At 41.3% G+C, this 16414-nt stretch overlaps 1 protein-coding gene across 1 annotated transcript in view; it reads right to left on the bottom strand.

Annotated features, from left to right (window-relative positions):
• chd7 (chromodomain helicase DNA binding protein 7) overlaps positions 1-16414 on the bottom strand; it is a 74085-nt gene that overhangs the window by 19644 nt on the left and 38027 nt on the right. The window contains exons 4-17 of the mRNA XM_056235512.1: positions 12589-12724; positions 12154-12276; positions 11983-12048; positions 11200-11255; positions 10757-10871; positions 10148-10231; positions 9839-9976; positions 9590-9711; positions 9201-9444; positions 7616-7792; positions 1173-1316; positions 794-1073; positions 448-658; positions 101-296 (exon numbers count right to left, since the gene is read on the bottom strand). Of these exons, the coding sequence (XP_056091487.1) occupies positions 101-296; positions 448-658; positions 794-1073; positions 1173-1316; positions 7616-7792; positions 9201-9444; positions 9590-9711; positions 9839-9976; positions 10148-10231; positions 10757-10871; positions 11200-11255; positions 11983-12048; positions 12154-12276; positions 12589-12724 (2092 nt within the window). The remainder of the gene's footprint in view (positions 1-100; positions 297-447; positions 659-793; positions 1074-1172; positions 1317-7615; positions 7793-9200; positions 9445-9589; positions 9712-9838; positions 9977-10147; positions 10232-10756; positions 10872-11199; positions 11256-11982; positions 12049-12153; positions 12277-12588; positions 12725-16414) is intronic.

Here is a 16414-nt window from a genome sequence, read left to right on the forward strand (position 1 = left end):
CAATGTTAAAATTGACCGGAGTTCTCCTTTAAGATTCTTTGTGAAATAAAATGGCTTCCAATGAAGGTCCAGCACATTTTCACTTGCATACCATGCTTACCTGTAAGTCATTCTGAGGGTTCCAGTCGGAGTCAAATATAATGCACGTATCAGCTGCAGTTAAGTTAATACCCAAGCCTCCAGCCCTGGTGCATAGCAGGAACACGAAACGGTCAGATTCTGGTCGTGAGAAGCGGTCAATAGCTGCCTGGCGTAGATTTCCTCGAACTCTGCCATCTATACGCTCATATGGATACCTAGATTGCAGGAAATTGAGCATACATTAACTATAGATTTTTATTGGTTGATTGCATTTCTTAAGTATTTTTTTGACATGAGATTTCACATTAAATTAAAAAGTGTTTCTCTCTCAATTTATTGGCAGTGGCGTGGGCTCAGACATCCTACCGTCTCTGGATGAGGTAGTCCTCCAGGATGTCCAGACAGCGCACCATCTGGGAAAAGATGAGCACACGGTGACCCCCAGCCTTCAGTTTGGGGAGCAGCTTGTCGATCAGCACCAGTTTTCCTGCAGCCTGGACCATGGCCTGGAGGTGGAACTCTGGGTAATCTAAGGGGTGACTCTCCCTGAACTCCTCCATTATCTTCTCCTCAGCTCCTACAGACAGAAAAAAAAAAATGAAATTTAAGTCTGGCTGACTGGAGAAATGGTTATACAGTTTAAGCAAACACCATTAGCAAATAAAAAAATTTTCATTTCACATGTAATTTCACATCTGATATTGTTGCTCACCATTAATGAGGTAGGGGTGATTACAGCACTTCCTCAGCTCCATCATGGTGTTCAGCAAGTTGGGAACACTGGATCCTCCTCCTCCACCTCCACTGCCACCTCCTCCACTCTTGGAAAGGAAGGCAAAGTTCTTCTCCAAGATGGCACGGTAGTATTTCTTCTGCACATTGGTCAGTTCCACTTCAATGATGGTCTCCTCTTTCGGTGCAAGATTCTTCTCTACATCCTCCTTCAGTCGGCGCAGCATCATGGGCTTCAAAATGGCCTGCAGCTTTTGCACCTGAAACAAGGAAATTACATCCATTAGAAAACATCCAGGCATCTCTGAAACATTTCACACACCGAGTACAGTGGTTTAACAAGTGCTGATATTCCATACCTGCTCTTCTGTTTTAAGATCGCCAAACTCCAGCATGAAGGTGGACTCTGAAGGAAACCTATCTGGCTCCAGGAAATTAAGGAGACTGAAGAGCTCCTCCACTGTGTTTTGCAGTGGGGTCCCAGTCAGGAGGACTTTGTGTTCCTATGGAAGATAAGAGAGTCTTGTTAAATGACAAACAAGAATGAACTCCTCCAAAGTCCTTTCACCATGTTAACCAATAAGGGTGCTCCAATCAGGGTTTCTGGGGCCGATCACGGATTACGACCACTGGAAGCAGTATTGGCCAATACTGATCACAGATACAAATCACCCAAATAAATAATACATGATAAATAGAAGGCTTCAAATAGACCCACTAGGGTTAGTTAGAAATTCTTAATGTATTTAAGTATAAAAAAAATGAAGCAATAAGAAAGTATCATGAATTGACAACTCTTTATTGGCAAGCAACATGTGCAACATTATATTCCCTCCCTTAAAGGTGATTAGGGACAACTTGGAGCTTAACAAATATAGCATTCCTGTGAAATAAAAAAACAGACCAGTCCATCAACAGAAATGTATCAAATGTAAATCGACCGCATTGACTTCACTGTATAAATTAAACCAACTAAATCTACTTAAGAGCAGTGAGTGATTTTTCTCTTTGTTTTTTGATTAACATTGAAACAGATGGCAGTAGGGCTTTTTTGGGCTGCAAGACCGAACGCACAGATCCAATATACTGTCTGTTACACATGTGACCCGTTTCCTGTTTATATTCACTTAAAGGGGTGGTAATAATGCCTTTTTGTCACTTTTTGAGGGTGAGCAAAAACGCAAGTGTCTCTTGAAAAAAAAAAAAAATTTTTTTTTTTTACCCGTTGCATCGATCATATCGTTAGTCATTTGATCGATGTATTTAAGGGTGCTCCGATTGATCGGACGGCGATCATAATCGGCCGATAATCGCTTTGGGATGTTTGATCGGCGGTCTCTATAAAGGCCGATCCAGAAGAGCCGATCAGATAACGCAAAACTCGCGAGACAATTTTTTACGTGCTGCTAACATGGCTTCACCGGTCTGGCAATTCAACAAGGTGTGTGAAAAAGACAATACATTAGCAATCTGCAACGTGTGTACCAAGCAAATCCCACAAGGCAGAAGGCACGCAAAACATTTTAACACCACCAACCTCATCAGACATTTGAAGGTTAGTCACGTAAAGGAATATGAGCAGTTTTCAAATGTTAGCTACCGCCAAGAGAGAGCGCGAGACAATTCAGCAACTCAAGCGCCATTCACTCAGCTGTCGGTAACAGAGACGTTTCAAAGACAGCAACCCTACAGCAGGGACAGTAAGAAGCATAAAAAAAAAATATCAGACAAAATAATGGAATTCCTTTGCCTAGATCACCAGCCGCTGTTCACCAGAAGACGAAGGGTTTCGGCGACTCGCGTCCTATTTAGATTCACGTTACACTCTGCCAGGGCGTAAATATTTCACTGATGTGTGCCTGCCGCAGTTATACCAAACAGTGTTTACATAATTCGAAAGCCTTATGAAGGACAATATAACATCAATTAGTTTCACAAGTGACATTTGGAGTGCGAGTGTATGTCCCATGTCCATGTTGAGCCTCACCTCGCAGTTCAGGCTGCATTCAGCAACATGTTTCGAGCATGGGGAATCCCGAAAGAAAAAGTGCATGTTATTCTAAGGGATAACGCAAAGAACATGGAAAAGGCCATGAGGGATGGCAATCTACCCATCCTGCCGTGCATGGTGCATTCACTCCAGCTCGCCGTGACCGAGGGAGTAATGTCACAACGCAGCATCGCTGATATAATCACCTCTGGAAGACACATCGGTCATTCAAACACTCCCCGCTTACCTACTCCCGACTTCAAAGTATTCAGAAACAACTGGGCAAGCCTATCAAGAGACTACAGCAAGATGTACCAACCAGGTGGAACAGTACTGTATACAGAGTCAGCTGGAACAGAAACTGTGCTTATGGAGCCGACTATGACTTACCCTCCATGTTCACGTCAGCCAGTGGAAATTAGTAGAAAATGTGATTTCGCTACTCGCCCCATTTGAAGAGCTCACGCAACAGATCAGCTCATCAACTGCATCGGCTGCAGATGTTATACCATCCATCAGAGCTTTAACTCGTCTTCTTAAGACAGCAGAGACTGACCACTGTGTAAAAACTTCAAAAGCCACGTTGTTGGAAGCGCTCCAGAACAGATTCTGTGACATTGAATCGGAGCGCCTGTATAGCATCGCTACAATCCTTGATCCTAGGTGAGAAAACTAAATTTACACATTCATTTGTGTGTTTGTGTGTGTGTGTATGTGTGTGCGCGCTGTCAGAGCGCATTAAAGAGCATGCAAATGAGTATTTAAAAAGTTTAAATTCAGAATTTATATAAATATATCTTTTTTGACTATTCTAGTAGGCTCCTTAATTCATATTGCAAGAATACGTATCTTTGGCCTAAATGATTGATACAATGAGCTATTACTGAAATGAAGTGTAATTGTGTTATTCTTTTGTGCAGGCTGGTATTTCCTTCAAATTCTGTTAAATTTGCTGTAAACATAAGCATTTAGAAGAGTTAATAAGACTAAAGAATAAAAAAAAAGCATATTTTTTGAGTATGCTAGGCCGACTAATCATAACAAGAGCCAATCATAACCTTCGAAATGCATTAAATAGAACATTTCTTATATAGATTTTCCATTTTTCTTATAATTTCTCTGTGCTGTTACATATTTCTTTTCTAACATGGAGGAACTGTAACCCAATCATCAAAGTATTTCTGATTCTGATTTTTAACAAATTCATATTCAATTCAAATAAATTAATGAACGTTTTGTTTTCTTGTTAATAAAAGGTACAAAGACAGATATTTCTCTGACGCAGTCAAGCCCCAGATACGCAGGCTGCTTGCTGATGTCCTGGCCACTGGACTGGAGCAGCAGGATGGTGAGGCGAGTTTGGCTGCAAGCGGGTCCGGACCCCCAGAGAAAATAACACGAACTGGCTCCTTGCATGCTATGTATGCTGAGTTGTTGGGTGGAGATCGGGAATGTGGTGGCAGTGACATCAGCAGCTCAGCATCATTGCAATTGAATCTCTACCTGTCAGAGCCAGTTATCCCACAAAGCGGACTGCCACTTGTTTATTGGCAGAACAATAAAAGCTGCACGAACCTACCTAGTGTTGAGAGAGCGACTTTTTAGCACAGCAGGGAATATTATAGATGAGAAGAGGAACAAGCTGTCAGCCAAAAATGCAGAGATGCTTATATTTATAAAGAAAAAACTGCCATATATGCTTTAATAAGCTTTGGGAGATATGAATCTAATAATCTCCATCCTCTTTCTCTACCTCTAAATGCCCACAAAATGACTGAGCATCCCAGAAAAAAGCAACTACTCCAGAATGTATCATTGACTCATGATGCAAAAGCCATCGTGATAGAGCAGATGTGGTTCTGTTAGTGTCAACAGCATTTCTTCTTGACATCCCAAGAGATGTGAACTTGCAATGGGTCTGGCTTGTTAGGACTGCCCTGAGAAGTGAGTTAGTTATAGATAGATACAGATATGGAAGTTGTTAGTTATTTGTATTTTTTGTTGCTGTGCACTTTACTACCTGTGGTCCTTTAAAGTGTGTATGTCAGGTTACATTTTTTTTTTTTTATATATTAAATAAGGTTTAGATGTCTGAGTGAAAATGTAATTATCATTAAAATTATTACTGTAATTGCCCTACAGTAAGCTTTATAGCCATTTCTGTCAAGATCATATTTTTAAAACACAGCTGAGCTGTGATGTCAGAAGAGGGAGACGTGCTAAAAATGTTCTACTCAATTATGGAGAGTTTTGAGTGAGCAGATCCAAAATCCCCCTCAAACCTACGATGGCCCACAGCCATACAATTTTGAGCCTCCCAGGCGTGAGACAGAGGAGCCAAACAGAAATTTAAATTGCTATCGAAGATACATAAATATCTGGTGTGAAGAGAACCAGTGGAGAGTTGCTCAGGTGTCTTAGTAAGTATAGGCATAACTTAGAGGTATATACACGGAGAATACACAGTATAAAAATAAATAAAACTTGCGTGAAATTTAATTAATGCGGAACTACTGTTAGATACGCGGGTTATTTAGGTACACTTAATCTGTAGCTCCGCCTTAGCTCTGAAGCTCCATGGCTATAATGAACAGGCTGCGATGTCAAGATTGCAATGCTAGAATATGTTGGTGTGTGTGTATGTGAGAGAGAGGCGCGGGCGCGATCGAACAGTGGAAACATAAAAACGTACCTTATCGTTTTGATTCATAGGTGTCTATGTGGGCATTGCCAGGGATGTAGAATATGGTCATGTAGAAGGCATTAATATCGGCTTTATACACAGCTGGTAGCTGATGCGGTGCTAGCAATATGCAAGCACCGCATCAGCTACCAGTCTCACTCGGGTTTTAGATCCCATTTTATAACTCATGAGATCTCCAACAGCGTAGTCCTTCTCAGTGAAATGGACGCTGCAAAATGATCGAAGTCTTGGATACCGAAGCAGCACTGTCAGAAGTTAGCGCGTTTGATCCGAACAAAGTTGACCCAGGCACGGAACACAGACCTGCTTTTTGGGAAAAAGTGGACTCTGTGACCGGTTTTAACGGTGTTTTTGCACCCAGCACAAACGCAGTAATTCACCATCGTGAAAATACGCCTGCGTACACCTAACTACCTAACTTTAATAACTAACTAAACAAATAAATGTCCTAATCACTAATTCTCTCGCTCTATCACTCGTACAATTATCAACACAGCTCACAAACTCACTTTCTCAGCGACCTGGGGAGACGTCTCCCTCTTATGACGTCAAGCGATTCGTTTGGGGGGAGGAGCAGTTTTAAGTGAGTACTGAAAATAACGAACTTTTTCATCTTATATTCTGCCTTTAGGTATCGAAAAACATACAAAACAATACATCAACTTGTCAAACGTGTATTTCCCCTAACTATTTTGTGTTAATCATAATTACAAATTTAACCTGACATACACACTTTGGGTCTCATTCATGAAAAACGAGCAGAACAAATTTTGGTGTAAGTCGTGTGTACAGTGGTTCTGGCGTAAATTTTCAATTCATTAAAATGTTTGTATTTTCCAAATGGTAGTTGGTACGAAAGAAATCTACACCTGCTCCCAGCCACGCGTAAATAGTGAGTTTAACATCCGAACGTTTTGCTCATTAATAACTAAGGCTGCATTTTAATTCACCTTAATCGGGTACATATTTACACAGCATTTTGAAAAAATATTATATATAGTAATTACATACGGTTTTTCTTTTTACTTCTGGGTCTGTTTGATTAACAGATGAAACTCCATTAACTGCATCTGTAATATGCTGCCAAGCTTCCTTTTTTTTAGGACCTGATACGCCATGTAGCCTACGCTTGAAAATAAAATGTGGTGTTTTGAATGAACTTCTGATAATAAAACTTTGATTTCTGCATCTGAGAAATTTTTCTTTTTCATTCGTTTTTGAGAAGACATGTTGAAATCCTTCGTTTGGTGTCATATGATGCCCATATATAGTTGTCAGTCGGATTTAATGGGCGGGATTTATGGTAATTGAGAATGAGCGTGCACGCGCATACCATTTACGACTGATTGGAATTCATTCACACACACACACACACATTTCACTATCACATCTGACGTTTACGAAGTATTTGTGAATCAGGAGATGAGTTTTCGGGAAGGTCTCTCTACGCGCAAATCACTCATATGTACTCGAATATTTACGAATGTTTCATGAATGAGACCCTTTAAGTGTATTAGAAAAACTGAGGGCTGACTGACTCGAAACAATATTTTGGCTATAGCCTTTTTGTTGCAGTTTTTAGTCTAAAGTTAAAGTAGTCTAAAGCTAAATTTAAAGACTCAGTTGTTCTGTCTTGCATCTTATTTTTTTTTTTAAATATATTCTACAGGAAAGTTGTATTTGTCAAGCCCTAAGCTGTTCCCAATAACCAAGCACAGGCTGCTAAGTTAATATGTTGGACATGTTGCTTGCAAATAAATACACAGTTGTCAATTCATGATACGTTGTCTCTTAATTGTAATAGTTAATGTACATTGTTGTTAAATATTGTTTAATAAATAATGCTACATGATAAATAGAAGGCTTCAAATAGACCCTGTAATCGGTATCGGGTGATAAATTTTCCAGGGGATCGGTGATCGGCCCCAAAAATCCTGATCGGAGCACCCCTAGATGTATTGATCCATAATGTATTGTTACACCCCTAATATTTACAGGTTTTCAGCACCATGGGAACGCTGCATCTGGTAAAAGTGAAAGCTATAGCTGTATTTACAGCAGGTTCTTTTCAGAAAAAATACGTTTTTAGGTGGAAGTGAAGCACTAACCATGTCCATCATCTTTAGGCCCTCAAGAAGCTTGCAGTTCCTGTTCTTTAGTCTATGAGCCTCATCAATGATCACACAGCGCCACGGCACACTCCGTAGCTCGGGGCAGTCTGTCAGGATCATCTCAAACGTGGTGATGATTGCATGGAATTTGTAGGCTCCCTTTATTACACGACCCTGCAGGAAAAGAGATTTTGGTTACGTTGGAGGGCTCTTGAATGCACAACCTTTTGTATAGAGTCCTGCAGAAATCTTGTGAAACATTAGCATCAATAACTTAAATCAATGTTTTCCAATCTTTTTTCAGTCACAGCACCCTTTGAAAAATTTCAAACATTTGTGGCACCCTAAACTAGTGTTGTCACGATACTACTTTGATACCTTGAAATGTATACCTTTTTTTGTCCATCAATTGAAAGTCTAGGAATCAGTCATTTCTTCTGAAGAGATCACTTTATACGACGACATTTAATTAAGGCTTTTATTTATATATAAACATTCACTCACTCAGTGAATTTGTGTTTTTATATTGGGATTATTTTGTTAAAATTGCACAAAATAGCTTGTTTTTAATATAAGCTTGTAATATATTTTATAATGTAGTAAATTTCACAGTTAATCTCCAAATGAAACAACAAAGACAGTATATTTTAAATTGTTTAATGGCATCTTTTTATGAATGAAGGCCAGTATCACTGATACCAGTACTGCTGCTGATGTCTTAACTGATTTTATGTTCAATTTTAAACATTATCGCCATTCAACACTACAGTATAATTGAAAGAATTTTTTTTTAACATTTATTAGGCTCCAAAAAATATAACCACTTTTAATTTAAGTGAACTCAAAACAATCACATAAACCCATAATAAATGTCATATTTACCTGCGCCCTAACAGGTAGGAAATATACAGAAATTGAATAAAGTTAAACACTTTACAGTCTTCACTGCATAAACTGTAAATTAAATAGATTAATCCTTATTAAAGCTACAAGCGTTCTTTAGTCAAGAGCAGTGAGTAATTTTCTGTTACCCGTGTTCTTTGATTCTGCTGTCACTGCTGCACATGTGGATCACACGTGTTGTGACTCAACACAAAAAACGGATGCTTCGTTAATTGCGTTAAATATTTTTTAACACGTTAAACTGAAAAACATTAAAAATCGCATGTATTACCGTTGACAGCATGGACATAACCGATGATTTTGTGAATACGCGGCAAGACAGACGTTGTGACAATATTTTTGTGTGATTTGACCATAAGCGGAACAAGCCATGAAAAAGAGGCAGCAGTATGTGTACGCACTGGGAATGAAGCACGGGAATGAAATTATGCACAACCCCCGCAATTGAATGCCGAAAACTTACGATTCGCATTTTTATTATACATTTTTGTGCTTTATTTCTTATTCGAGACATCCGAGATTGATGGTACATACTTTTTTTATAGGGATTATATAGCTATTTAAAATATTTTGCACACGGCACCCCTGCACTCGCCAGACAGGACCCCAGTTGGGAAACGCTGACTTAAATGAAATAAAATGATTATGCATATCAAATGAAAAAAGAAGCATTATGTACCTGTGTGTCTCTGTAGTACATCTCATAAGCCTGAATAGTCTTTCGGCTTGCCTGGCTACCATGATAGACCACTACGTTTAGCTCAGTCCATGTCCTGAACTCCCTCTCCCAGTTTGGAATGGTGGAAAGAGGAGCAATCACCAAGTAAGGACCGTGGATTCCCTTCAGGTATATCTCATAGAGGAATGTGATGGACTGGATTGTTTTGCCAAGGCCCATTTCATCAGCTAAAATACAGTTTCGTCTGAGAGCAGAAACAAAAAAAGTGCAAATTTTCATGCAGCGGCAGCAATTCATGACATCCCTGCATTTAAATAGCTTGAAAAATGCACTTCAGTCCATGTGTGAGTAAGCAGTGCAGTTGGACGGCTGGGTAATTGCATACATACGTGTTGTACCAGTTGAAGAGCAGCCAGTTGACTCCCTCCAGCTGGTATTCCCTGAGTGCATTGCCGTTTTTATATTCTCTGGAACTCTCGGATTTCTGCCAGTCACTGGTAGGAGGTCGCTCCTGTTTCAAATAAAACAATTCCCGTTAGTGGTTTCCATGCAACCGCAAGAACGTGGCCCTCTCTCCTCACTAGCTCAGCACTCCAAAGTAAAAATAAAGAGAGGGCTAGAGGACTGCCAGCTCTTACCACACGCTTTGGCTCTGGCTCACGTGCCATCACTCGCTCGAACTCCTCAATCTTCCCTTGGTCAATGTCAGCTTTTAACTCCCACGTGCTGTCCTCGTAAGGCAAGGAGCACCACTTTACCAGGTACAAAGTTACAGGCTGCAGGAACACACATCAACAAAACAGTTTTCCAAAAAAGGGTTCTCACATCTTTCTAAATTTTCTGGGGGTGGCTCTCGTAAGAGCTTTAATCAAGGTTATCCATGTTGTTTTGAAAGACAGATGGTTTAAGAACTTTTTAAGCGAATGGATGAGAGAAACAAGTCATACCTCTCCATTTTCATCTGTGCTTTCAGACACATCCAGAACCCTGTCCACCTCCACATAATCTGGGTTGAAGGGCTCATCATCCATCTGTCAATAAGAATGTGATTGATTGGTTAGTTGGAGCACTGCAGAACAGCGGTTTCACTTGCGCTTGAGCCACTACTATGAGACTTTAAATGAAAATCTACCAGGTGGAATCATTTTAAAGCTTTCTGATGTGGGTGGCATAAATCTCTCTGGGAAAACCCCACCTGGTTTTGATAGAGTGAAAAGCCCTTTCGAATGGCAGTGTGAAGTTGCACACCAGAAATGAAAGTCTCAGCATTCGTTTCAATGCAACTGCTTGAATTACTTTAACTTGTCAACCGAACTAAGCATGTGAAGGGAGATTGCGTGCAACTGAGATAAGGGCTTGAAGTGAGGCGTTTTATTGCCTTAGCATGCATGAGATTGTTCGAAAAGCCACTATAATACCACCACAATACACCACTGTTGAGCATACATACTGCCACCATTATCAGTGAGGGCCATAAAATGAAGGGGGGGCAGAATAAAAAAAAAAAAAAAAGACAAAATGGTGGATGGCAAGGAAAATGGAGGGCTGATGCTGACCTCACTAAGGAAGTTACTGAGGGCTTGCTTGGCCTTGAACCTCTTAACCTTCTGCTGGATTCTCTTATCCTTCTCCAGCTCTTCGATGTCTGCCCAGCGACAATGCAGGTAGGAGCTGAAGAAAAAAGAATACAATAAAAAGTCATGGGTGAACTATCATTAAAAAATTAACATGTCAGATAAACAAGACTGAGCATGTTTACCTAGGAGCACAGTAACAAATCGTGTTCATAAACAATGACTTAACAGGTGTATAGGCGATGATCCATCTGCATGAGTAGTTTTATACAGTTGAGAAAATCTGATAACTCATTTTAATAGTTTTGTAGCTTGTATGCATTATTTGGCAAATTAATTCCATTAATGTTTAACTGTAATTATTCTCCAATTACCTTCATTATGCAAGAAAGTCAGATGGAAGGCATGATAGATCAGATACTTACAAGCCTTTGAATTTGACATAAAACTCCTCAACTTCCACCTCTTCACCAGATGACAACTGTAAAATAAGAAGCAGGAATATTTGGTGATCAACATGTGTTTGTAAACCGTTCATTTCCTGTAACAAACAACTCTGTGCTTTAGCATTGCTCTCAACTGTAATGCCCCAGGACAAAAGCAGTATGACAACAAAGACTAGGGGCTGTGTGTGGGGTGGGGGGGGATAGAGCAGTCGTCCTCCTATTCTCTTTCTCCAGCTAGTAGTACGCTGTGTGGCTGAGTCATGAATCACTTCAGCTCTTCTACCACACACAGCCCCATTCACAGGGAGCTGACCCAGGGCTTGGCTTCCTGCCAAAACCACAGCGCTACGGCAGACGCCAAACCTACCATTTCCTCGGGCGGGAGCCCATTTGCAGCTGTGCTACTAAAAGCCATGCACGGCGTATTATTTTTGGCCAGGCTTTGTTTTGTGGAGCGGTTTCAAAGAAGTAACGTTGCACGCTGCCATGGCCTGCATCTAAGGGTCTGAGATTAAACACGCTGAGAGACAGTTTATTCTTACATGGCTTCATCTTAAAACCTCACACAGGCTTTGCTCTGAACCGGCCACAGCCTTTACTGGATTAATACTACTACTGTCAGGCAGAAGACAATATCAGCCCACTCAGGCATCTTCCTGACCATCACAGTCTGGGGCAAGTTTTGAGACAGCTATTAGGTATAATCTGCCCTTATCCAGCAGAGGTTAAAGCTCATGTGAGGCTTTTGGTGGCTCAGCTCACCTCTTTCTTTCCAATGCGCATCCCCATGATTTTCTCCACCACAGGGCCCTCTGCATCTGGCAACTCCTACAGCACACACGGGAATGAAGGACACAGAGTCAGCGCGAGAACATCCATAATACATAACAAACAGTGGGTTACATCAGCAGTTTTCCAACTCATGATACTGACCTGCTGCTCAGATGTTGTTGGAGACTTTGGTCCTGGGGAATCATCTCCATCATCATCAGAAATTCTGAACTCCAGGTCCTCAGTATAGCGTTTCCTCTTTACCTGCCGGCTAGATCGCCTCTTCTGTAGTCAACATACACAAAAAAAGTTACACAAACAGCAAAAATAAAACCATCAAGTCTTTAATCTGATAAAGATAAGCAATAAACCAAATAAACACAGCGGTGACCATGTTTGTGTATGATGATGTGCTGTCACTTGTATTAAATAGGATAAAGGTGCCATTTTATCAGCATTATCAATCTTTAGGTATCGGTTTTAGTCACAGAAAAACCCATATCGACCACTAGCCAAGGCAGCATTAAAACTTTTTTTTTAGAGACAATTAGAACTTTATTTTTTATTAGCCAAAATGAAAACTTTAATGAGGTTTACCTGAACACCATCATCTTCCTCCTCCTCTGGTGAATGTGGCGGTGTTTTCTCCACATCAGATGTGACTGAGGGCTCTCTCTTGCGCTTTGCCTCTTTCTTGGTGCTGTTACTGGACTCGAAGTCAGATTTTTTTGCACTGTGGGTGAACAGGGACTTTTGGTTAATATAACAGTCACACCAATAAACCACAGATTTGTCTGGGTCAAAGTCAAACCATCACGCTGAGAAGTTTAAGTAAAAAAACAACAATAGCAAACAACTGTTCATACCAGTCCCAGAACTTTAAGTTTAATGCTTAATTTATAATTTTTTTTATTTTTAAATCACCTTTTAGCTTCAACCGTTCAATTAAATAGTAAATGGACAAATAAACGTTTAAAAGTAGTTTCAATTAGGATGAGATGTACAATTGCAGAATAAACGACAATTGTATAATTATTGTATATTGTATAATTGTACAACAATTATATATTGTATAATTGTAAAATAATTAGAAAATTGCAGTTTAAAAAAGTTTTATATGTTTATCATCACACACTGCTATTACAATGTCATGTGAACCTGTATGAGCAACTTTAATACAAGAAAGAAAAGAGATCTCAGGCTGTCCACAGTTCTAGTATTTTTTTCTTTATAGTTCTTTTCATTTGTACCTTGCGTTCACACAGACCGACCAGGTTAAAAAAAGGATAATGCTTTAAGGTCCTTTCCCTCCTAAATTCAGTTTCAGACACAGAAAAGAGGGAATGAGAGCGGAAAGACAAGAACTAGTTAAATCCACTTCCATTTTAGAGTCCTACTCTCTCCCTGCCACAGATTACACAATGCCCTAGAGGCTCTTGCGCTCTCTCGCTCTGGGGCCCCCTCTCTTTTCATTCGCACGCCAAGAGCAATCAAATCGCCCTGGTAACCGGCGGTCACGTGACCCGCACCTGTTCCTCTGGCTGGACGCCACTGGCTAAAGCCATCTGCTTGCCTCAGTTAGAGTCTCTCTCTCCAACACTCCTCAAGCACCTGCAGCCGCACCGCTCTGTGGCTTTGGGTTTCATACTGTCACTGCTCAGCAAACACAGCCAGAAATAAGGAGAAAAAAAAAAGGCACATACAAAAGGAAGAAAGAAAAAAGGGACAGGAGGAAAAAAAGCCACGAGGGCAGGAAGAAAGAAAAAAGGGACAGGAGGAAAAAAAGCCACGAGGGCAGGAAGAACATTCAGTTTAGGGGGAGAGATGACAGGCTTCCTTTCGATGGCTGACCTTTATGAACCATAAAAGGCAAAGAGCTGCTATAGGACATACACTGAAGATCCAGTTGAACGGGACAGCGGGATGGGCCATGGCGAGTGTAATCTTTGAGATGAACGGGCAGAGAGAGAGGGGCTAATTGGCATTAGTAGGGGGAGGATGCATGCCCTGCTGCAGGTTTATATGAGCTCTAGAGCTGACACTCAGGAGGAGGAGAGAGGGCCAGGGGGTTAATGGGACACCTGCCGTCGCCAGTGAGATGACTCATCTTCAGCTGGACCCCCGCACGGTGCTCTCTCTAACAGCAGCTGCTCTCACGCACACATAACTGTTTACCCTCAACAGCTCTTTTGCAGTGTCGCACAGGCGCAAACGTAAACACACGTACATAAACAAGGAGGTAAAAACGCAGAGAAAGAACATGCTACGACAAGTTAACAACTGCAAATAAAAACGGGCATCTGTGTCCTTCAAAGCAAGCAGGCTAATTAGGAACCACCAGACAAAACAAGGTCACTTAAAAAAAAGGACCCAAACACACCCTGTTAGTCAGAGTACTAGCAAGTTGAATCAATGGCGGCGGTGCAATTAAAATCACGCTAAAACGTGCCTGAATTAGGGGAAGGGAAATGCCTGAGAGTGCCGGACTGTGAGGGAGAACGTGTGGAAAGAGGATGTGAGTGGGTGAGTTGATATATGTGAGAGAAGGAACACAAACTGTGCAGTGGAATGAGCGGAAAGATAGGGAGGGCTAGATTGAGACTCGGCAGAAGGATTGCGAGTGTGTGATAATAGGTGGAAAAGGACAGTGTACGCATGTAAGAGCGTGTGAAAGTGTTAGGGGCCCAGTCGAGGAGAGAAACAGGAAGAGATTCAGGGGGAAGCAACAGTGTCGTGTCTTGTGTTCTCAGAGCAAGGTCACCCGTGCTGTGAAGCCATTAATTTCCGCGGCATCATTGAGAAGGCTGGTTTATTACTAAGAGTGCAACTGTGCACAAAACAAAACACTTTCTGCATTACTCAGACTTGCGTTTTGATGTACCTCTGCGAAAACAAAGCAATTTACATCTTAAGGTAGTTAAATTGGCAAGAGACTATTTAAGCTACTTTTCGAGCCTTCTTAAAAAAAAAAGTAATTTCAACGTGGAGCGTCTTTAATGTGCATAGTGTGGGGGCTGGCTCTTTGTTTTAAATGAGGGAGGCTTTGATGGGAGTGGGTAACACCGGTGATGTGAGTCTTCACTCTTGCTTGTCCCCCTAGAGGCTGCACATTTATCATTCGGCACACTTCTCTAATCCATTCACCGCACTGCCTCAATCGCTTGGTCTTTTGAGGCAGTGGCCTGTCTGATCACCAAAGCACCAAACCCAAGAATTCACAGGAACTGAAAACTCCCAAGCTCTGGTGGGACAGGCATGTTAGTCTTAGAAGATAAAATGAACTGAAAGGACAAAGTTGGATGCTTGGTCCTTTCCTTCTGTTGTGCCATCCACCTCTCAGCACTTTGTCTTTGAGGTTCAGTCACAGAAGTTTTCTTCCCCACTGGAGTCTTGGGGGGATGACAATGTGGAGCACTTGTTTGAGGACAAATAAGCAGGCAGGCTGACATAAAGGTGATGTAGTCAGACTCGAGAGCAAACAGGCATGCTGGTCCCGCAAGCGAAGAGCTTTGAGTACACACATTGCAGCACTTCCTATGCAACCGCGACTGTTGTGGTTTTTGTATGCGAGCAGACAGGATGTAGCTAAGATAATATGCGAAAGAAAAAAAAGAGACTGCTTTGACATGAGATGAAAAATCAAAGGGCCGATGGAACTGTCCACCCAGGTTAGGTGGTTATGCAGTTAGAAAAAACCCCACCAACTAAAATGGGGGCTTTGCAGTAGTCGCTTGGGAACCTGCCAATAAATTGAAGGTGAGAGGTGTGTATTTGCAATGCAAAACAGTCTTCTCGTGGGGGGAAAGAGCCACATGCAATGCAGCAATGAGGAGGGATCTTTCTGAAGTGTTTGATGGCTGTGTGTATATGGAAAACAAACCTGGGTACACAGACGCTCACATTTTACTCTGGGTGCGGCCTGAGAATGACTATTTATAGTTGTACTTTCTTTGTCAGATAAGAACACCAACAGATACAAGGCCAAGACTTTTAATGTCCAACTTAGTTTCCTGTACTCCACTTGCATGATCGAAACTAGTAACTAAAAGAAAACATTAAAAGAGCTGATAAGACAGGCAACAAACAAATGGAGATGGGGGAAGGGAAATGAATGACATACTCTCATCAAATGTGAGATGTGCTTTATGTAGCCCACTTTTTGAGAAATGGGGCCACAGTTTAAAAACTATCCACAGGGACTCGCCAATGCCACACAACCAAGACTGTAGTAGATTTGGTCAAATTCAGGTCGGCATGATTAATGAGACAGCACTGTGGACTAACTAGCATTAGGTGCCATTTTGAATGGAGACATTCCCCCTCCCCTTTTTCACAAACACACACTTTCCTCCCTCCTCCCCCTTCAGATGACCTACTGCTCTGGCACTGTGCTGCAGATGCGCTTGCTTTAGCCCAGCCCTTT

The sequence above is a fragment of the Rhinichthys klamathensis genome, unplaced genomic scaffold, assembly GCF_029890125.1.
Source record: "Rhinichthys klamathensis goyatoka isolate OS25496 unplaced genomic scaffold, OSU_Roscu_1.1 h1tg000422l_1, whole genome shotgun sequence".
Taxonomy (NCBI): domain Eukaryota; kingdom Metazoa; phylum Chordata; class Actinopteri; order Cypriniformes; family Leuciscidae; genus Rhinichthys; species Rhinichthys klamathensis.